General features: G+C 42.4%; 1 protein-coding gene across 8 annotated transcripts in view; it reads right to left on the bottom strand.

Moving 5' to 3' along the window:
* Window positions 1–24,040, bottom strand: part of PASD1 (PAS domain containing repressor 1) — a 104,857-nt gene that overhangs the window by 27,116 nt on the left and 53,701 nt on the right. For 5 of the 8 annotated variants that reach the window (XM_071569540.1, XM_071569545.1, XM_071569547.1 and 2 more), the window contains exons 2-4: window positions 3,636–3,727; window positions 2,119–2,175; window positions 583–737 (exon numbers count right to left, since the gene is read on the bottom strand). In XM_071569540.1, the coding sequence (XP_071425641.1) occupies window positions 583–737; window positions 2,119–2,150 (187 nt within the window). In that variant the 5' untranslated portion in view covers window positions 2,151–2,175; window positions 3,636–3,727. Of the gene's footprint in view, window positions 1–582; window positions 738–2,118; window positions 2,176–3,635; window positions 3,728–8,058; window positions 8,078–10,024; window positions 10,052–24,040 lie in introns of those variants that run through there. The other 3 variants (XM_071569543.1, XM_071569542.1, XM_071569544.1) reach the window with 3 other exon arrangements.

Consider the following 24,040-nt stretch of genomic DNA (forward strand, 5'->3'; position numbering starts at 1 on the left):
CCATCACAACACAAATACATCAGAAATCAAGACAGGGAAATGGAGACATTTTGGGTCGTCTGAAGACATCTTTCAAAAATTATGATCAATGGGTTAATTTCAGACTGGTAGAACACTCCCATGAGCAGAGGGTGCCTGAGACTGAAACTGTTTCAGGAAGGCTCCTAGGAGTGCCCAGGCAGCAGGACAGGCTGCACCCAGTCATAATACAGGAGACCTGGGAGCATGGCATAGAATCCCCTTTCCCCTGGCTTCTGTAGCGGGAACTGTTCCTCAGCTCTTCCTCCCTCATGCTCTGAGAGTGTACAAAGCAGGCCAGGGGATCTGGAGGCCAGTGAGGGAAATGATATCTCTACATTAAAGAGCATATAGCACTGCATCTTTTCAAATCTATCTGTGTTTCACTGGTCAGTGCTGTATTCAACTCTAGCCCATTTCCTGAGACCAACTGCTGTGCCTTATTCTGCCCCTCACTTAAGCTCATGTCCTCTCTGGAGGTCTGAGATGCTTGGGAAAAACAGTTTTCCTTTTCTGAGTAGAAACTGGCTGCTGGGCAGATGAAGAGCCAGCATCCTCCGGTACCTTTTTGTTTCTGTAGGAAGTCGATGGTCCTCTGCAGTATTGTGGACTTGTCCATCTTGAGAGGGTGGCCATGACCCTGCAACATCGTGCAAAGCTCTTTAATGAGGACATTGAACTGGTCTCTCCTCTTCTTTTCAGATTTGTTGCGTGATGCCCTGGGCAACAGAAACATAAATGCCACTAAGCAGAATGAAAAACCTGCAGCTCAAACCAGGATGAGGTAAAGTGAACTGCCCCAGCAAAACACTTCAAATACAAGAATCTAAACTCTGCTGGGAATGTTCATTTGCTTAAAGCTAGGATTGTGCTTAAGTATTTTGCTGGTGTTTAGAGACTTGCAGCAGGACAGAACTCACCAGCAGCAAGGAACAGCTGGGGGTAACAAATAAAATTTAGGTTCAGTTGAGCAGGACCGTATCAGTACATACATTTCAGCAGCAGCTCCCATTGTTTCAAATGCATTGTCAGTGAAGGTGTTACGGCCGAAATTTCTCCAGGAAGAGAAAAATCCTGGCATCGACAGTATGTTCATGTTTTGCCCACTTAATTTGTATAAACTTTTGTTTTGCAGTTAGTACACACACACACACACACATATAAAGGCCAAAATGCGAAGGATTCCTCATTCCCTGATCTGTACTTGCAAAAGGAGCTTATCAATAGACAATACTGTGCAGAGACAACTCAAGTGCAGAATAAACTGTTGTATCTGGTTTCGAAAACCTGCTGCTGTAATGTATAAAACTGGGAATGTTAAGTCTATCTGCAGAACCACAGACTACTTTCCAGCCTACATTAATACAATTCAATAATGTTTTATTAGGGTTTTCCCCTCCATTAAAGACAATAAAGGAGAAAGCAAATGCATTCAGTTTCTTCCTAAGTGTTCTTTCCAGTGCTCGTATCTGAGATAACCCTATTCTCACACAACATCTTCCAGGAGTAATTAATTTGCTTTACAAGTGCATTCGTGATGATACATACTTTCTGAGATCTAGACTGAGTGTGGTATGCAGTAAGTATTTCCATTCATATTCAGGTTGGCATTTGGAGGTTCTCAGATCCAGCATTTACATTCACAGCCATCTCTGTTTTGGCACTTGTATAAGATGACTAATTAGAATTGAGCCAAATGCTCCTCTGACAGGAGATTAACTCATACCTGCGCTAAAGCAGGACTGCTCTCTAAGTTTCACAGGGAACTCTATCTCAGGTGGGCAGTACTGCTTGATGCCAATAAAATCACAGGTTAGGAGTCCTGCATCAAGATAATAAACAGCCATGGGAGAACACAAGATCCTGAGGGCACAACAATGTAATTTAGGAAGGACTCAGCTGATTAACTCATTGTAGGAGTAGTCAAACACTATAAGAAGCCTGAAAATGATGACTTAATTATGTTGCTTATGGTATGCTACACACAGCCTGTAAACTGCAGAAGGGCTTTGCCTCTGACATCAATTGAGTCAGGTACTTTGTTAAGCACTGGACAACACAGTATTTTCAGTTCTCCTCCAGGTTGGAATCCCAACATACCTCTTTGCCCTGTCCTTCTCATCTTCATCCATCAGTTCGTTTACACAGCACAGGGCTCTGGAGGGACAAGACAGAAGCACTTACTGAAATATATTCTCTGATTTTGCTAAGAATGTCAAAAGATGGAGCTTACTGGTTTGTACTTTAAGACATCCTGGATGCTTCAATCTTCCCCTTCCCAAACTCCACTCTTGTTATGTACTTTCTTGCTTGTTCAGTTATCTGCTGAGGCTTGAGAAGTGAAACCATTGCTACACACCCAAAGACAAAGCCACAGCAAGCACAACTCTAGACTTTAGAGGGAAAGAGGCCCCTCAGCCTGCCTCTATACTCCTCTCTGCACCACGATAGGGAATCCTACTGAAGCACTCAACTCTGCACAGGAATCAGCATCTTCCCTGCAGATGTGAGAGCCGATTTGACACTGATGTCTGTATCAGGCAGCACCTTGGCAGGTCCTGTTTTGGGAAATCACAGGCTGCTGGTTGAGTTCAAGCACTGCACTTCTTGAAATACACCTAAGATTTCTTCCCCAGTGGAAGGACATAGGAGACAGAAAGAAACTATGCTAATCCCCTAAAGGATTAGTACTAGGCAACAGCAGGGTACTATCAGGATATCTAAGAGATGATAGGACAGACAGGTTCATCCAAAGCATCCTGCAGCCAATGATCACTCCTTGCACTGGTGGATTTCCCCCACATCATCTGAGCTGCATCCTACCACTGGGATTCACACCTAAGACTTCAAATTAAAACTTCCTTACCTGGCACTGGACAGGGAAAAGGGAATGTGACCTGGGTTCCCTTAGTTCTATATATTCCTGCATCAGAACAGCCATTCTGTGCTGCTGTCTTCATCTTACCTGTTCTTGCAGCACAGGTAAGGAGAACCATTGGCAACAACTCCTATTAAGGACACAGTACTCTCAGGCCCCATTAAATTCAACACAAGGGTAACTTCTTCACTGGTGCCTTCTTTTCTGGGACTCAGCAGGGCTCAGTCTGAGGGATGGGGAGCCAGGTGAGACGGCTGCTGTCATTCCACAGTGTCACCTGGGTCAGTCCTGCTGGATTGCACCCCCCTGACACCTCCAAAGAGGAAACTGCACCCATCCCCAGCATCAGCACTAATCTGCCTCCATCTCTAGCGAGCACTTCCCCTGCAAAACCCTCCCAAGCTGCCCAGTACCCAATGAGCATTTTTCAATAGGTACATCCAAAAGATTTTCTCTGTTTTGAGACTACTCCAAGCTCAAACAACTTGTTGACTATAAAAGTAACATGAAAAAAAACCACCCACAACTGACAGGAAGCCAAAGAAGCTGCTCAAAGTAAAAGCTACAAAATTTTATGCTTCCTTCCCTTCTCCAGGGCAAGGATCTCTCTCCCTGTAGATAACCTGGGCAGAACAAACTGTATGAATTCCTTGGTTCCAAAATATGAACACACTCCATGGGAAAGGAGTGGTTGTCACTGCCCAAGTCAGCAAAAGCTAAAAGTCAAATTAGAAATTACCTGTTCTATTCCTCAGATTCATCAGTCCAGACTGACAGAGTGGGATTAGCACTTCTTATCACCATGTAAATAGAGATGGAGAAAAATTAATCCTGGAAGGAAAAGCAAGTCCAGTTAAAACAAAGTTGCAGGCAAGAGAGCCTACAGAGCAGCATCACGTCAAGCTGCAAAAGTCTACCACCACAAATTAGAAAGATACTCAAGTATGAGTGATGAAAACTCAGCAAAGCCTCCAGCAATGGGAGCTGGACCAAATTCTGGGGCTCCTGGCTCTGTGGGCACTCTCTGCTGCCACAGAAGCAGCCTGGGAAGGCCAACATGACTTCTCCTGCCCAAAAAGCCATGTGGCCCAGCAGGGTGGTGAAATGGCCCTATTAGCCTGGAATCACTCAGGATTGATTGGAGCTCTTCCAAAGTATGACAGTTTACCTGGTATGTGTGCTGTAAAAGCCAGCATGACTTGTACCTCATCTACCAAATCTTGCAACCAAAACCTCCTTTGAGACAAACATGATCAGCAAAAGTCAGTGCAAGCCACAAACACTCACCTATAGATTGACTTAAGGTTTCCCATTAAAATTTGCTACTGGTGGGACACAGAAAGTTTCCTTTTTGTTTGGGATTTAAATGCTTACTAATGCACACCCTGAACTCCTGGCCATAGCCACACCACAGGGCTGCCCTCTCTGAATCCATCACTGCTGAAACTTGTTAGGCTTCAGATAAGCTTCACTGGCATGGCATAGATGCAACCAGACTGTTCATGGCCGGCAGTAATATCTTCAACAACAGCCAAGTGCTGGGCTTCCAAATTTAACAAGTTTTTAATGACCTCGAAGGGCCTCCTCACTGTGAGTCCAGGTTCATGGCTGTTTCTCCTGTTACCATTTGCTCCAACATCAGCTCAGGATGCTGCAAAAAGCTCACTGCCACTACCAGGGATTGAATTTTTGTAACCGTGGTGGACAAGGAAACACACACCTCATTTTGATCATCTAAAGGATTTGCAAGAGCTTGCTTTTTCCTCCAACTAGTGAAAATACCTGAAAGGGAAGGACACACAAGAAGGTGGCTGGAAAATTGCTACAAGGGACACATGTCAGGTGAGCACACTGGAGAGAGCAGCTGGGACGGGGTGGGGGCATTGTATGACTGATGCTAAATACCATGAGCAACACAGATCCTGAACAGTGATACAGTGATAGGGCTCTGTAGGGGAGGTTTAGGTGAGTAACTCAAGACAACAGGCCAAATTTCTGCTCATGCCTGATAAATGAAATTATGTTGGTCCATGAGCTCAAAAAAACCCCAACATTGGCTTAGATAAAATGATACAGTCACTGTAAACAGTAATATGGAAGTTACCTGCAAGAGGTTTGAGCCTGCTGACAGAGCAGAACTACAAGGGTAAGATATAAAATACCTGATGTGTTTCACTGGTAAGTAAACCAATAAAAAATGCAGCTGGGTTGAAGGGATTATTTTCAGTTTGGAACATGAACTTTCATGGAAAATATCATGCAACTCTTGACACCCTCAGTGAAGCTGCAACTGAAAACACCTGTGCATATAGCAAGCTTAAAGTCAGTGGATGTGCTCTGTGTCTGTTCTCACAGCAGTCGTGTGCTGGTTGTTAAACACTTTTATTCCAGTTCAAAAGGAGCCTGTGATCTTATTTGTTGCCCTATTGAGCTACCATAAAACCAAGGTGCTTATCATAGTCACTGCTGCTCATTCATCAGTGCTGTTCTATCAAAATCATACAGCTGTTTCTCCTCTAGAAGAATGATCCCCACAGAAGTTTTGGAGACTTGTGATAAGTTCAGAGATTCATAGGTATAAAGAAAACTCTTTTTAAAGTAACACGTTAAATTATAAAAAAAAAATGCTTGTGGATGCACAAACAGATCTATCACAATGTTTTAGGGAATGTTCTTTGTATACAGACTTAGGCATGCAAAAATTCAGTCAAAGAAAAGGAGTTTTCCTGAGGTTGGAGTGCAAAGCTTTATGTAGAGACTTCCCACAGGTTGTCCAACAACTTAAAACTCCTGGGAAGCCTGGTGGGTTTTGTGCCTCATTCACATGGTTGGCCTCCCAGCCAGCTTGAAGAGCAGCAAGTTGAAGGAAGTTGGTTGGTCACCAAGAGAGTCAACAGTCCAGTTAGTGCTGAGTCTACACTGGGAAATGAAGCCCGGACTCTGCAGTCTCCAGCAGCAGCTCTCACCCCCCGCTGCAGTGCAGCTGATGGAGCTGCCAGGGGCAGGACAATGAGGCTTCCTGATGAACATGAGTGATGTCCTCAGACAACACCAGACTTGGAGGTGCTAACAGAATAAATGGCTATAAAAGAATTCACAGGCCCAAACACATAGAGAAGCTTTTTGCATGATGCAGCAGGATGGTGAGCTAGAAAAAGTCTTAGTAGAAGACACCTGAGGACAGAATATTCTTAATCGGATTAAGCACTTCAGGACTACATTTAGCTAAGTGCTTTTTGTCTTGTTATGAGACAGAGCTAAATATAGTAACCAGAATACTTAAGAATAGTTTCATAAGGGTTGTATATACTCCTCAGCCAGATAAGGCACTTAGCACTACTGACAGCAGTATGTCTGCAGGTTAAGAGTCCTTTAAATAGCTCCAGATAGAATCTCTTTGACCTTAGCTGTATTAACTAGAGGGATCAAAATTTATTTATTGCCTCCCGAAAATCCTCTCCCTCCTTTAGACAGAGGGATTCCTGAACTCCGTGGGCAGGTTAGGAGGAAGCTTGTCAGTGCTGCTGGCATTGCTTCTCACCCCACCTACAGCAGGTGAGGATCAGCTTTCTCACAAAGCAATGCACATACATCATGCTTAATGCCCTCTGCAAAAGGAAAAGATTTTTTTCTTTCTTTGTACAGGGAGTATCAAAAAACACTCACAGCTTTTTAAGGGCATGTTATGTTTTAGACTTTTCAGATATCACAGTATGTGAAGTTGTTTCCAGGGTTACAGAAAGGGTAATGCAGTCAAATGACAGTCTTAACAAGACAAATGGACTTCACAGACACACAGCTAATAGCTAAAGCATTACTCCGTCCTATCTGCAATATTCTGGCACATTTTTACAGAAGAGAGAATGGAAGGAGGAATTTATTTTTTTCTAACTCTTTGTCTTGCCGAACTGTCTGACTTCAGGAGCTACCTAAAACTGCAAACTTTTGACTAAAGAAAATGTATATTTGTTGACTTGCTGCAAATCATTAAAGTATTAACGTTACCTCAGGAAAACTCTTACTGGAACATCACATTAGTAACAATTATGCCCTGAAACCAACACTTCCTATGAATGCTTCATTATAGGTTGAATTTTAATTATTTGGCTTTGTCAGTGATGGCAAGGTAAAGATCATTCTGTGTATGATGCTGCCATTTCTTCGTGATCAGCAATGAATAAAGCTTTCATTGGTCACCTAAAAATGTCCCCGAACCCAGATACTTTGATAGCTTTTCTCAACTATAACAACTGATCTAATGAAAAACATTCTCTGTGCATCAATCTTTGTTGTGCTTGTATTTAATTTTTCAAGGAATTCTGCATTTGAGTAACATACAACAGTTGGAGACTCTTCAAATCTATTCTGTCAGAAATATTTTAACTGTGGAAATGTGCTGTGCTAATAATTCCCACAGATTTTACATTCAATGAATTCATCAGAGAGCCCTCAGTTACAAGATCCAGCACTTTGTGGCACATAAGTAAGAAAGTTAATACATTCCTCAGCGATATGGTTTATATGTCAGTATGTCAGTGTTTCGTTCTTCTTGAGGCAACAGGAGGGCATGACTGTGGCTGGCAGCAAAACAGCTGATGTAGTTTTTAAAAGGCAGAATTTAACCTCTTAAGTAAAGTGCTACTGATTCAACAATAAGATACTTAATGCAAATGGCATTTGAAAAAACAAACAGTGTGGCTGGATCTTCACTGGCTGTTTAGCACAGAAAGGATCAGCAGCTCTGCTGATGTCCAGGAGCACCAAAGCCCTGGCTGGTCCAGTGCCACCCACGTCTGGCACTCCCCTGCCACATGGAGGAAGGCAGCAGTTCTCACAGCCCTTCCCTGCAGAGGCCTTTCTCTTACACTGAGCAGTCTCCACAACAACCCACCCACATTTGGGACAAATGTTAGTCCCTGTGCCGTCCCTGTGCCACAGTGAGTGGGCAATACCAGTACCAGCTGCTTGGCACAGCTGTGGCCTTCCCCTCGGCCACAGTGTCCCACAGGGCACAGCCTCACCACTGCTCCGTCACAGCTCAGGTGAAAGCACCACACAGAAATGCAGAGACTAAAGCAGGCATGCCAAAGGAGTTTGTGATATTGGATCTACTTGCTTAATTTTTTCTGCTTGCATTTCACCCTCTCCTTTCCTTGCCATACCTTGCCTTCTGTTGTTCTTCACTCTTTCCGGCCCTTCTTTCACTTGTCCCACTTAACATTTATTGGATCACAATTCAGAGGATTGGATCCTTCTTGAATGTGGTTTCTCTCCATCCTGTTGTTTCTTATATCATCTGCCTTCATCTTTCTATTCCTTCTCCCTGTTCTTCACTTTGCTCTTCTCAAAAGAGAAAGAAAATGTTACAATGATCTCCGTTTTGACAATCACTCAGCCATTCCACTGTGGGCCCTTGGCTTGCTCAGGTCTGAGGCACACATGACTGTCAGGTTCTGTTTAGGGACACACTGCTTTGGGGATCGTGCTGGTGGGGATCCAGTGAGTGTTGGCTCCCATGTCACCTTGGTCCAGCTTCAGGAACACTGGGTCCTGTCCTGCCTGACAGCTCCCAGTCCCAGTTTCAGATTCTCTTTTAAGGAACTGGGATCTCCCTCAGTTCAGTGGTAGTGTTGTACAGCTCCAAACTTTACAGAAACACCACTCTATATCCACACCATGGGCTGGCTGAGAAAAGTGGTCCAGCACAGCACACCCCTCCATGGCAGCCAACAAACCCTGTCAGTCTTTTGGGGTGTCAAAGCAAGGTGACATGCCATGACTGTACTTATATTTTCAGACAGCATCTTTGTTTACTGGAACATGGGTGATGGTGTTCAGTGGGTGAGTGAACCAAATGTTCTGTGTTCCCCCTTTGTTAACCTGTCAGAAGTGGACTTTTTGTGCCACTATTGTAACTACTGCATCTCAACGTGCTCCCTTACCTACAGCATACTCTTCCCTGGTTTATTGAGCTCTAAATTTAGCCTGTTACCTGTGACAGATTTATGACTACATTCATTATAACAGTAACAGCTTCAGACAGAAGCTAAGAGGAGCCCAAAGAAAATGGATTATACAAAACAATTACACCATAAAAAAGGCTGTATTGGAACACTGTGATTCAGCACAGAAGTGAAATGAAAGATACAGGAAGGAACAGGGGTGATGTGTTGGGTTTTTTGTGGTTGGGGTTTTTTTACCAGTATATGGTGCTTCTGACAAAAGAAAGGCAAAAAGAGATTAAAAACTAACAGACACTTGAAATGAAAAGATGATTACTGGAACATTTTGTTCTCTAGGATTTCTGTCAGATCCTGGAGAAAATAGCTGGCCAAGTTTGTTCTGTTCTAGTAAATTACCAAACCTTGCAAGGTAAAGAGACAACATTGTAGAATATTATTCACAATGTCTCTGGGGTTTCTGTAACAAGAAGATCATGCATCTAATTAATTCTACCAATTTGTCTAATAGCCCCTTAAAATTCACTAAACATGGCAAAATGCAGAACTGCTGATTCACAACCCTAAGCTGTAGAAAACTATACTTTTCCTGGCACGAGAAGGGTAGGATAAAAACACATATGCAAATAATACTTCTTCTGCAGTCTTGGATGAATACCTGCACTCATTTGCAGCCATTCAGTTACTACAGGAAAGGTAAATGTGTACTGTAGTATGACATGATGATATCCAACTTATAAGCAATTCTTTTAACACACCTGACTCAGAGAGTCGAAGAATTCTCAAATAATAACATGGCTTTTCCTCATGTAAAATGGGAGCAAAACCAGTTGTTCACAATTAATCCTTCAGCAGTAGTTGGGATGTGTGTTTTCATGGGACTACTTCCAGGGAAGGTACACAGAGCTAAAGAGACAGCAGGAATATTAAAAGCGAATGGTCAGAAGTCTTTTGAACAGAATGTTCTCCAAAATCTGCAGCTCTTAAAGCTCTGCTTCTGTTTCTGGCTGATCCCAATGATGCATGTGTGTGCGTGTGAGTGCACAGACAAACATACAAACTCATTTTACTTCAGAGCAATATGCAAAAAAAACCCAAACCAAAACTGAGAGCAATTTCTACCCAGGAAAGCAGTGCTGATGTTCAGGACAACTCCAGCAGCACTCACCTCCTGGTGTCGGGAGTTAAGTAACCCTTCCTGCTGCGTGCATGGCTTGGAAGGGAGGTGAGCAGAGCTCCCTTTCTCCTTCCTCAGGCCACTTCCTATCATGTTCACTTCTCTGGCAAATCACAAAGGAGCAGGAGGTGTGGGAAGGTTAACCCAATAAATTTCAGCAAGGAAAACGGTGGTTTAACAAGCTAAAAAATCAGTCCCAAAGCTATTGATTCTGCAGCTTTAACAATTTGAACAGCATCTGATCATAAACCCAGTGTGAAATTCCAGTTCACTTCAGGGTTTCATTTGGAATAGTTTTACACTATCAGAGCATACCAGCTAGAAACATTTATAAAAGAAGCCAACACTGCTATGTCAGCAGTGTTATCTTCTGCAGAACTCCCTGTGAAGGGTGCTGGGCACGACACCTCCTGCTCTGTTTTCAGGGATCACCAGCTGGAGCGTCTCCCTGGGAGGTGCTGTGCGTTACTCCCACCAAGAGGACACAGTTTGCATCAACGGCATTGACGGCACTAAAGTGAGGTCATCGGCTCCTTTTTCGGGTTTGGATTTTGTTTTGGCAACTGTGTAGACACTAGGACAAACATTTAAAGCTGCCTTTTTGGATGCGTTACCCTGAAATTCCTCTTGCAATTCCTCTTCTGTTTACTAGGCAGAGAGCTACAGAAAGTCTGTATGTCATTATACTGCCTACTTTTATGCCTTATGCTCTCCCTGTGCACAGAATAAATGTAATCAGTAGACAGCAAAGAAAATCAGTGATCTAATTAAACTAAATACCTTCTCCTCTACTTTTCTCAGTAGGAGAACACTTCCAGCACCAGTTCATTGAAAGAGGCAATAGTGGCACTCATGTCTTTAGCTGTTCTTTTTTTCTCCTCAAAGCATACATTTTTGCTTTGTTTCTTTGCCTTTATTTTGTACATAAAATGCATTTCAGATGCTCGAGGATGGCATAGATGAGGAGATGAGCACTTGTGCTTTGTGATTGCTTGTGCTGGAGGTCGAACACATATTACAAAAATAAATGTAAGGCCCGAAGGCTGCTTGCCTTACACAGTAAAAGCAGGGGTCAGGAATGGGTCCTAGGTGGTTCCAGGAACACACTTCCAAAGTGCTCTGCTCCAGAAAGGGAAAAACATTGTGTATGACTTGGTTTCACATTCCATCTACTCCCGGCTTGCAGGACTAGCAGATGGTGGGAGCTATTTATGGACTGGAGGATTTTCTTTCAAACTTGAACATCTTCTGTCTACAATCATTACCCCCTGGCTATCACTCTATAAATATTCTTTAGCTCACTCCAAAGTCCCACAGCAACCATAGTTTTCGTGGAGTCAGGATGCGCCCATGGAAGTGATGTACTTATCATCCATGAAAGTAAGAAGAGTTTGGCAGCTCCACAGCCCATTTCATGAAAAGAGCCTGACACTATCAGGACTCTTCCACTACCTGACCAGGCATTTAGCACCGATGCTCCACACCTGCACAGCAGGTCTGCCCCTCTCTTGCATGCACAGATTGACTGTATGTGACACAAATCAGAGCCTGCTGGAGGCACGTGGCTTGCTACACCTGTGCTGCCCTGACCATAGTCAATGCTGTCTCTGGATCCCCCTTCCAAGAAAGGCAAATTCAGCTGCTCCTTTGGTGCCATTGGGCAGCAGGTGTGAAGGCAGCTGGATGGGCTGGAAGCTGCACAGACAGTCTGTAGACAACTGACAACCTTTGCTCTGTTATTTCTGCACTTCCTTAGATCTGCTTGGTCCTCTACACAGTCTGGGGAGCCCTTCAGCAGGTGAAGAGGGAGGTCTTGGAAGTCTGGTCCTTGTTCAGCATCCTTTGATTTCTCCTGAACAATGTCTACTTTTCTGATGCCTTACAAGCAGCTTCCTGCCATCCTTTTTGTCTCTAGTGCTTTTAACATCAGGAAGTCTTGGTACACTCTACAAACACAGTTATCCATCCTTGCTGCACAAGTGAGGAAATGGGCACACATTTTACTTCCGTCTCTTTTGTACAAGTGTCCCAGTTTTGGGAAGCTGAATTTGAAACAGTAAATGCAGTTACAGCCTAATTTTCAGTAATACTGGAGCCCAGCATAAGCACCTACAAACACTGAACATTTGGGAAAAGCTCAACCTAAATCATTGACCCAAGGTCACACAGCAGAGTTAAGAAGTGAATCCAGATGTCCTGATGATTAGCTCTGTCTATTGGCATTCAGTCAAGTCTTTGCTCCTAAAATAAGCTTCCTGAAGTATCTAAGACTACAGTCTTAGAACTCCCTTAAATATGCAGCACTGGTAAGACCTGATTTTCAAATGAAGGAGGGGGGAAAAAAGCCCAGTTCATTATTTTTCCCTCAAGTGATCACTGACCTACCAATCAAAGGGCAGCTCAGAGTCATTTGATCTCAAACTTCTTCCTATAAATAAAAAAGGGAAGATTCTTCTCCCTTTTCAAACAACATGAAGAAAAAAAATTCTGCTTCAGTAATCCTAGACCTGAGTAATTAAATCTGCTCTCTGTTGCAATCTGTTTCCCATGTATATCACCAGCCTGGAATTTCTGGAACTTAATACATAAGGAAGCTGTTCAATAAAAGGAAATACTATGGCAAAAGGATTATAGATAGGTCTGAATCAGACTGAAAGTCTCTCTACACCAGAGAAGAATCCTGATCCAGATTTCAACATTTTGATTTCAGCCAAAATCTCAAATCCAAAGACTGCCAAAATAATGGATCTCCTAGAGCCAGATCACCTCTCACCTCTTGTTCAGAGGCAGAAGAGATTAGAAAACAGGTTGAGGAGACCTGCAGTGGTACTGCAGCAGAAGTGGAACAGCACTAGGTGTCTGTACTCTTTAGCTGCTGAATAGAATGGAATGGAATAGAATGGAATGGAATAGAATAGAATGGAATGGAACGAAACAGAACAGAACATTTCAGTTAGAAAGGTGTTAAAATGATCATCCAGTCCATGTGTCTGACCAAAAGTTAAAGTATGGTATTACAGGCATTGCCCAAATGCCTCCTAAATGCTGACAGGTTTGGGGAATTGACCACCTCTCTGAGTGGTCTCTCTAGAAAGCCTCTTCCAGTGTTTGACCACCCTCTCCAGTCAATGTAAAAGACCCGTGAGAAAATTATAAAGAGCTTTAGTAGTTAAAATTCAGTCTCCCATGCAAGCTTACTTAGAGTTTTATCTACTTATCCATTAAATGAATATCAAAGGATTCACTGCAGCTGAGCTAACTGACCTCATTTTACATCTTTGGCTTCACGTGTTCAAGTTCAAGAAACTTCTTTACCATCTTGGTGTGTTTAATTCTGGAGCATTCCAGGTATAATGTGCACCTAAATCAAAAGGAACTCAAACAAAACCCTTAGATTTCACAATTTGTCTTATTCTCATTTGGCTCCCAGAATTTCAGCTGCTTTCCTTAAATGATCTGCTCACATCTGCTCTCCAGCTGTGCCATGTTCATGCCCCACTGACCTTACCGCTGCCATCCTCTGTAATCTTGCAGCTGAGAATAACCAGCAATGCCCTCAGTCCCTGTAAGCGTCAAGAGCCTTTCAAGAAGGAGGAGGTATAAAGAACCAGCCTTTATATAACAGGGAAAAGGAGGATTTCAGAGAAAAAACATTGTTCAACTAAGGTGAGTAATGGAAGCTGCACGCCTGAAGTGCCCTGGTCCAGGTCCCTCAGGCAATGGGAACTGAAGGCGTCAGCATCTTGCAGGATTATACTCTGCAATGGCAGCTGGCAGATATTTTTCTAATAGAGAGCACAGCAGCATCGTTCACACTCATTTGATTCTATTTGCTGCTGTTCCTATTCAAACTCAGCTAATCCGATCAAGTTATTTCTTGGCCTGTGCCTTAAAGCTGAGTAAGTAAACACCTTTCGTAAGGTCTGAGCCCACTTGTTTCAAGTGTATGCTTAAGGGCTAGACTTGAGCAGTATTGTGAGAGAATTCCCCTCATTACTCGCTGTTTCCAAAATCACTCATGGGTGTCTTGAAGTAGCACTTTTCCATCCAGTGTTCCACTTCCTGTACTACAAGTAAAAAATATGGTCGCAAAGGGGCCCAAACATCAAATACACATTTGTATTTCAGCTGCCCTAAAGAACTCCTCTGTGAGCTGAGAATAGCTCATAATGGCACCACTTACACAGTATGATGCAAAATATTTTCTGTGGCTACCAGACCTTCTCCACAGATGTCTCTTGTTCACTATGAAGAAGACAGATGATAAATATAGGTCAGCAAGTGCATTTTGGACAAAGCCATACTCATTTGTAGTATTTGCATTAAGTAACATGAGAAGACTTATGCAACAGAGAAGATGTTGATCCAACTGTAATTCCATTGCTGTTATACAAAGGATGGATTTGAACTATTGAAATTTACAAGTTTTTTTTTGAGAAGAATTGCTGCCACTTATGCTGATATTGCTAATAATATAACTGGTATATTGCTAATAATATAACTGGTATTGTATTAATATAACTGGGTTTTGTCCCTTTTTAAAACATCCACCCACACACACTTCTCTTTCTCTTTTCTAAAGCACTTCTAACTTCACATTCAATATTCTCTTTTGCACTACCTTGCCCACATCACTTCTCAACTAGCTCCTCAAAAGATGGTTACTTGTTTTGAAGGCTTCAGGAATAAAGGAATATTTAAACAATTAACTGCAATCATATTAATCATTCTGCATGGTACCCTTGATATGCACTAGAAATATAATGAGAAAGTAAAACTTCCCTTTGGAAAGAAGAAAAGAGAAGATAAACATCCACAGATCTCTCTCTTATTACTTTGTTATCTTTTTTAGACTGCAAATATGTCAGTCACTGGAACACTTTTCTACTAGGTCATTCTTGTTACACATATTATGCACAAAGACCCAAGGCCTCATTCTGTCGTTGATAAGCTATTCACACACATCCTTTTTTCTCCTCTGCAGTTTATTTGCATGGCTGGCTGGATAATCAGCCATAATAACAAAATATGACTCAGCATGACTGAATGTCCAATTTGCTCTGGGGATTCTCGTGAAAGTTGATTTTAGTTTGGTTTTTTTATAACTACTGAAGATTGGAAAAGATGTGTCCCTCCCAGATAATGTAAAAAAGATCTGAGTAAACACAGCGGTCAAGAGAAAGGGAATGGATCAAACAGCAACATTTCTGCTGCCATGCCCTCAAAGAGGCTCTGGTCTCATCAGCTGCTCTGACAGTGCTGCAGAGTGCAGGGTCCCTTGTCACCCACTGTCATGGACAGAGGGGGATTTGTCACTGATGGCCGGGGGAAGATGCAGGACAGACAACTGGTCATGTTCTGCAAGGGTGGACATCCCTGCAATTAAGGACACAGGTGTTTTCTGGACACCTAAGCACTGTCTATGGGTTATTTCTACGTGCAAGCATGCACAACATTTTAAAATGCGCTTTATTTCACACCTACAATAGTCTAGTACTAAGAATCCTCCTAGTATCAGTCAAAATCAAGACTCCAATAAGATCACTAAATGAAATACATGGGTCCATGTCTCCCAAAGAATAAGTCTCCTCTACTAAGTAAGCTAATGGCAGTAGCAATGGACAATGCCATCCTGCTGAACAATCCTGGCTGTGTGAATGTGACTGACAAGGATGGTGTTGCCTGCTTTTCAAGTAAGAGACCACGCCAGCAGAAAAGGCTGCAACACAAGAACATATTTCACCTGGGAAACAGTGAAAGGAGCATTGAAGAGTTTGGTTTTCATTTACCCAGATCCACTGGCACATGCCTCTAATTTTAACCATCTGTGTAACTCTTGGGTGAAATCAGCAGGATTTATTTGTGTTTTCTGAACTGTGGTAAACATGAATTTATTACCTAGGGCTTTCCTGACCAAAGCATGTTAAATTGTATGTCCATATACTCACAATGTCTGTTAGTGTAACTAACAGAATGAAATCAGACTGGCTGAGAAAATACACATTAAAACCAGTTAATGGAAAGAATCACACTGTAACTTACATGAATAAAAACCACATGGAGCTTGTTTCTGTGATAATCTGACAACGTAATACCACCAAGGCCAGCAAGATCCCTGTCAAATACCTACGCAGTAGTATGAAGCCAGCAGCAGAAGTTAAAAATGCCCATGACCTTTAGCTAGCAGTCCCAGTTTCCTCAGAATTCCACACCATGTTTGAGAAGCAAATATCATCTGTACTCCCAGCCTCCTTCCTCCATGCACTGCTTTTGTGCACATCTGCTAAAAATCACAAGCAAACTACACAGTAGTTTAACTGAAATTCAGACAGGGAAAACATTCAATTAGGCAGAGAGAAAAGCCAGCTTCCTCCCTCCTTTCCTTCCTCTCATTAGCCCTTCTGCAAAAGATCAGTAGTGAAACTCTTAACTACTTCACTGAAACTGGTATTACAGCGACCCTGATTTAATGCCAAAGTTTCTTCCAATTTAATTCAGTCTTGCTTTCAGCAAGTGAGAAGTGCAAAACAAACAAGAAATTAAAACTGTGTTTTAAATTTTTGCTTATTTAGTGCAAATGCTTCAAAGAGCCAGCAGAGATACCAAGTAGCAACTGCCTGAAGGGGCACAGAGCACCCAATTCTGGCTCAACCACTACCCGAGCACTGCGCTCACCACCAGAGCCTGGCACCAACTGGGCAGTGCAAAACTGAGGCCGAGGTTGGGCATTTTGGTGCTCAGGCTGTGATCTTCCTGCCAAAGTCAAAATTCATTTGCCATGAACATCTCCCAGGGCAGAATCTCCAGCTTGGTGCTCATCCTGTGGACAATTGCTCATCCTGTGCTGCACATTGTAAACTGAGATTGAGTTGATCGTGTTTATTAGAGTTAGGGATGTTAAGGATTGTGATTCTCCCCCTCTACTCTGCCCTCATGAGACCCAGCTGGACTACTGCATCCAGCTCTGGGGTCCTCAGCACAAGAAAGACGTGGACCTGTTGGAGCTCCTCCAGAGGAGGGCCATAAAAATTATGAGAGGGCTGGAGCACCTGTGTTATGGACACAGGCTGAGGGAGATGGAGTTATTCAGCATGGAGAAGAGAAGGCTCTGCAAAGACCTCACTGCAACATTCAAAGACTAAAGGGAGCTTATAAAAAAAGGGGAAGAGCAACTTTTTACATAGGCAGACAGTCACAGGACAAGGGTGAATGTTTGTAACTAGAAGAAAAGAGATTTAGATTAGACATTAGGAAGCAATTCTTCCCTGTGAAGTTGGTGAGGCACTGGCACTGGTTGACTAGAGAAGCTGTGAATGCCCCATCCCTGGGTGTTCATGGCCAGGCTGGAATGGGGCCCTGGGTGGAAGGGATTGGAAGGGGTTTCCTTTAGTGGAATGTGTCCCTGCCCATGGCAAGGGGTTGGAACTGGATGATTTTTAAGGTTCCTTCCAACCCAAACCTTTCAATTTTTCTGTGTTTGGCTGTCTTCAAAGTGAGACCCTGGTTATGATCAGTGCAGTCACAAACTCTAATTCAAAATACTTCCTTCTACACTAAAGTTGAAATGAATAAGAAATCAACTACAGCACCACAAAATGCTTCTCTTCAGCCTCAGAAGCTTGTTTACCATTGCCGTAGTAGCTGAATTGCTGAATGAAATATTTACAACTATTCATGCAATCAAACTCATTTTCCTTAGGAAATAACTGATTAGGTATCTCACATCTGTTCCTGACAATGATTTAAGCCTCTGCTGATCCCTATCTAGACCTGACATGAATGTTAATGTGTTAGAAACAGTCATCCTGAATAGGAGGGTGACGACAGACTCTCTGGGTCTGGCAATGATTGTCTGCAATGGGGAAGCTCTGCGTCTACAGGTGAAGGATGACACAATCAGCCCACAATTTTCTCTAACCTTATGACCCAGGGCTTGGGAAGCCTGGCAGGAGATAGAAGTTAGAGCAGAGCTTGACGCAGAATTATCTTGAGAATTATCTTCCTATCCATGTCAAAAGTTTTTAATATCTCCCAGATGATTCCTCTATGCAGAGCAGCAATCCTGCTCTGCCAGGCTCCGGCACTGCATGTCAACCTTCCAGCAACGCTTCCCCATCAGGGCCATTGGATTGAAATGCTGTGAGTGTTGCAAGGCTGGGAGAAAAATGAGATGTTCCTAAAGCTGATTGAGATTCCCTCACAAAGCATAACGTTCATGTTTGGAAACACACAAAAATAAATTCCATGTTTTTTTCTCAAATAAAAGCAATCAATGCCAATGCATTATTAGAGAGAGAAATCTATTGTTTAGTTAAACTGATTTAATTCATCCAGCAACCCTCTTTTCCATAGGAAACTTATCACAAGAACTTAGAAAAAAAACCTGGAAAGGATGCATTTATCTCAATATAATCTTCATTTCTGCACAGAACAAGGGAGAAATTCTGGTCTCTCCCAGGTCAACTGCAAAGCTCTGCCACATTGCGTCAAAGATGGAAACGACACAAGAGCTCATCTATGTTACTGCTCCTTCTGGTAAGGTGCATCAAGAGGGATGACAGGGCTTCCTAAATCCTGACAAGAGCAACTAGGTGAGAAGAAAAATTTTGGCAACACTTACAATCACTAAAACTTTTGCTTCAATGTCAAGGAACTAAATAAAAACAACTGAAGTAAATGAACATTTGTCTACAAAGGACCTTGTAGAGTTGTAATTCAAATAGAAATGAAGTCTGTGTAAGTATCTGAACAGTAATCTCTGGAACAGCCAGAAATGCCACATAAAAGTAGATTTCAAATACATTCCAAAGGAGATTAAACTGGCAATTCATCTCTCCTAGGACTTCTATACATCATAAATAGGCATTATGCCTTCTATGTAAAGCAGCTCATTATCTGATTTATTCACCAGTATATCTTCTTATTCAAACAATTCAATCCAGACTATATTAGAAAATGCCAGAATAGTTTCATTGGCACTGCAACTGTTGAAATAAGTCGATGATTTATATTTATAAAATTTTACTGTACAACCAAATTCATGTTTGTTAATATAATACACTATCTCTAAGGACAATTTTTAAGAAAGATGCTATCTCAGCTGGATAATTTATTAATATGCTTTCCTTCCAAAAAAATCAAAACAGAGTTGTTCTTCCTGGTGTTAGTCTTTTCATCATCCCTCAAGTGAAAACAGAAATCCCGCTCCAGTGACAACAGCCTACGACCAACAAACCAATCATTCTAACACTCCAGATCTTGATAGCTCTACTAGTTGCCTTTTTAACTATGAATATATCCAATATAAGGAATTCAGCTCCAGGTCCAAAACATGTGCCCTAGATAAGATGAAGTTCTGACTCAGCCTCATTTCTAGTTTCTGAATCGTTTAGTGGCAATTTCAGTCCATTGCATTTATTCTCCGATTTTAAACACTGGATCTTTCTCCTTTCCAGACAATATACCAGGACTATTGCAGAATCATATGCACTTTCCTACTCTAACAACCTTCTTCTGAGACCCTCTCCTTCCATACTCTGAATTATTTCTAGAAAGTTGAAAAGTAGAGTTGTAGACAATTTTCCCATGTAACATAATTTTTAGCAAGGCTTCCCAAGTTGTGTAGACTTCCCCAAATAATGGACTTCGGCTCCAGGCCCAGTGACACACCAGGAGGTCGTGCAGTTGAAAAATCAAGTTGCAAGAGATGTGGAGATGCCCCAGACAAGAAGGTGATTTAGCTTCACACAAGTCCATGCTTCAGCAGAATGAGCAATGAGAATTGTCTGTCCCAGGACTGGCACCCAAGGGCCAATGTGTGCTCCATCTGCAATTACACATCTCACATTACCACTGCCATGTGGGAGGTTGACACCAGAGTTCATGACAGAGAGAAAATACAGTAACTTGCTCTTCTTATGTGGACACATTGTCTCCACTAATGAAAAGGCTCAGCCCTCTGCCCAGGCAAAATTAAACAGAAAATGTGGGTGTTAAGATTAGCACAAAGAGTTTGTTTTATTAATACTTCCTGCTGTGCCCTTTCCATTAAAAGCCTGCCCCAAAAGGAAGCCATTATGACTATTCTGTTTGAGAGAAAAGGCAAACTGTTAATACTCATCTTTAATATATACATCAGTAGCGGAGTCAACCAAAGTCCCGCCTTTTTTCCTCATATGACTCACTTAACACACACTTAACACATCACTTAATAAAATTTAATTGGAAACAATTTGATCAGTGTGAATATTTTTAAGTCACTGTAAATCGAGCCAGTGTACATTGCACTCAGAGACAGGACAAACAGGTTTATGGTCAAACTTCCTCAGCAAGGGGTGTAACCCTCCCCAGCTATTACAGCCTCTCTAATTGCTGCCTTTGCTGTCACAAGCCAACAGTGGACCAAACACACAGCATCCTCCTCTATACATAAACATGTATTTGCAGTTTGAGCAGGAGAGCTTCAAACTGCCTAAACCCAAGGACTGACTCCAAGGGACATTTATTTTTCCCTTCAGCTGATACCTTGGGAGAGGTCCTCACTGCGCAGAAGCTGGTGGAAGTTCAGCCTCTGCCTTCCTCAGGGCCAGGGGTTCATCTCATCCCCTTCACATAAAGCCTCTGCACTGGCTTAAGAATCTTCCTTGTCTATGCAAAGTAATTATTAGCAATGGGAGCTCTTATCAGCTCATGTATTGTTCATTAATTACTAAAAAAAAAAAGGTTTACTTAGCATGTCGATTATGGTCAAAACTGTACTGTCCTGAAGCAACATGCTTCAGTGTGCCATGCGTTAAACCAAGATTAAAGCAGGCTGAACCCAGAAAAGAACAAACAAACCTTATTAGTTTTTTTAAGCATGTGTGTATGTGTGTGTTTGTGGGCTGAACACATGAAGCAAGAGAGAAGATTAACATTTTTATGGATATGATTCCTGCCATTGCTACACACTCAAAAATCTTGCCTAAGCTTGGGCAGTTTGTAAACAAGAATAAACACACCTACAAATATCTCTGTATTTATCTAGTCAATCAATTAATCAATCTGTCTATAGCTGACACTCAGCAAAGGACCTCACATTTACTTACAGGTGAGAAGGAAAACTAATTGTGGACAGACAGAGGCCCAGGGCAAGTGTCTGCTGAGCTGTGATGCTGCTGTTGGGTACAGAAGGGCTGAAACCCTGCCCAGAGCCAGGGCACAGAGAGCAGTGCAGGTACAACTGCAGGTACCACACAGTGGCCAGCCAAGCCCTGGGAACTCAGTGTATAACTCAGAAAACACACTTCTATTTCACACAACAGGCCACTCGCAGAGCAGCCCTCAGAGGACTGAGGTCCCAGAAGCTGATGGAGGATCAGATGCAGGGTGGCACAGCCCTCCATGCCATGGGAGTAGTGGTGCAGGGAAAACCAAGCCCTTTGCTGTCTCTGCCTGCTCAGGACCCCAGGTGTCAGGGATCCAGCATGAGGGTGCTGTTGTCCCCAGCCCATCTGCTCTGGCAAGATCAGATAGCACCAGTATTCAAGACAGTGATTGGCCAGTGTCACCTCTTCAATCACACCCAGAACATGCACATCACCAGCAAATGCCCCCGTTCACCTTCCACCACCATCAACAGGAGGCCAACTCCAACTGCTCAGATGTGCACTTGGGCATGTTTCTGTGCACACCAGTCCTCCTAAGGCAGAGCTCCAAGGTCTCACTCTGCCTCCTTCCTAAAGAAAGATGTATTTTGCAGTGCTCTCCATGGCAATGTTTAGTGAGCCTCTTGGTTACCATAGTGTTATGCACTAAAGGAATGTGGACAAATTAATCAATTATACAATTGTGTTTGCCTAAGTCACAGTCAGATGATTCAATGCATTTCAACAGCTCCATGGAGTTTGGTTAACACACTTCCTCTTCTACCACCTCAGTGTTATCCTCCTCTGCACTGCCTTTTTTCCATATTTCAATTTCCCTTTACAGGCAGCTTAGTAGGTGACCTGTGCTGCAGGCTAAGTTGAACTGCTTTCCTTTTCCTTGCCTGCTTCCTTTCTGTCTTATTTCTTTCCTTATCTCTTTCATGTAATAAGATGGTCACTATACATTTGACTTTCCTTTAACCATTTCTAAAATTACTGGGTTACCATCACTAATGGTCAGCAATCACTTCTTTCTTCTAGAGACTATTCTGCATGATTTACAGAATTTTGCTTTAATCAGCACCAGAGCAGAGCTGATATTAAGCCCAGGTTACTCCCTTATTTTACGAATATCAGGTCAAAAGGGAACACCAACACCAGCGCTCCAGTCTTGGAAAACAACGCTGTTAATGGCTCCTTAATAACATCTCTTCAACCTGCTGAGAAGCACCAGAAGGCCCAGAACACATCCTCATCATACAACAACCTTATGATACACATCAAAAGCATGCAAGATTAAACTGTGCTGTGACACAGCACAGCGCATGTGAAGATCACTGCCAGCACTGCCTATCCTTGCAGCCACACCAAGTTCATTAACGCTAGCAACAGATCACACAAAATACACCGTGAAGTACAATATGGTTATTTGTAACACAATATGAAGGAAAAACATCTCTCTGGCCCAAAATCTGATGAACAGGTTAAACGAAGGAGCATGCCAGAAAAATCTGCAGTCAATTGTGCCTGTCTAATGCTACAAGGAGTCTCTGCACTGCACATTTGCAATGCCTAGTGCTTGACAGGAAAGCAGACAGGGGAGAAAAAAGATTCAAATTTGCAGCAACAGGGAAAATTATTTATTTTCTCAGCTCCCATGAAAACAGCAGAAGCCTTAATTTATGGAGTTAAAAGTGTAAAGAAACCAGGTTCATTCTGCTTTCAACCCTACATTAAAAATATGACTATATTGCAGACCAAAGAACTAACTCTGCAAACGTAATTTCCTATCTCTGGGAACTTTCTAATTTAATTGTATAATCTCTTTCATAAGATTATCAAGATCTATCTCAAAACTACCCTAATTGAAAGACTCTTACACAACTCCAATCCTTAGGTAGCTGGAAGCTTTCTTCTAATTTGCCATCCAAATATATTCATGACCAATTTAGACAATTTGATCTTGTGCAGATGCTATATTTTACCTTTTTTTTTCTGCCTTCTTGTTATTTAGTGCCAATTGTGTGTAAAAAAAAATATTGTAACCTGTCCCTTCATTTGTTCAATTGGACAGAGCTAAAGAAATGATGGTGTTTAACCTCACTTTGTACAACAGATGGTCCGTTTGTGTAACCACATCTTGGGCCTCCTACTGCTGTAATTTAACATTTTCTTGACAGGGTGTCTGGAGCTATGCAAAATCCAATGAGCTACTCTATGAGCAATGGAAAGCTCTTGCACTGATGCCCCGTATGATGATTGGCACAGTGATCGTATCTCATTTCCCTGAATCTCTCAGACTATTTTCCATTGGTATCCAAAGATGTCAGTGGCCTCCTTCATAGCTGCGTATCACTGCTTGCTCACAGGTATCTCCGGAGCAGCCAGTACATTCACATCTCTCCCTTCTGTAATGGGCAGCTGATGAGCTCATATTTCACACTGGAAATCCTTGTTAGTGGTCTCCATGCTTTAAACTTCCACACTTAGCACTATTAAATGTCATTTTATGTCTATCACTCTGATCAATAAGACATCTAAGTTCCTTTCATATGATAATCTGATTGCATTGACAATATCTCCCAAGTTTTTTGATTCTGCACAGCTCCTGGACCCTGCACACAGGTCAGAGTGGATCCATTCAACAGTCCAACCCTCATTCCAATGGAGCAACACCACGAATTTCCCTCCATGCTGGTGACTTTCTCTGAATTCCTCTTTTCATACAGACAGTTTTATTTCCATGCAACAGTTGCATCTTTTCCTTGGCCAGCTCCTTTTCCAACTTTCAACTCTTGTCTTGAACCACCATCTTCATTTTAAGCAATAATGTCCTGTGGGGCATGGTATAAAATGTTTGGCTTTAGATAAATTGCGTTCC

Source organism: Pithys albifrons, chromosome 14 (assembly GCF_047495875.1).
Source record: "Pithys albifrons albifrons isolate INPA30051 chromosome 14, PitAlb_v1, whole genome shotgun sequence".
NCBI classification, from domain to species: Eukaryota; Metazoa; Chordata; class Aves; order Passeriformes; family Thamnophilidae; genus Pithys; species Pithys albifrons.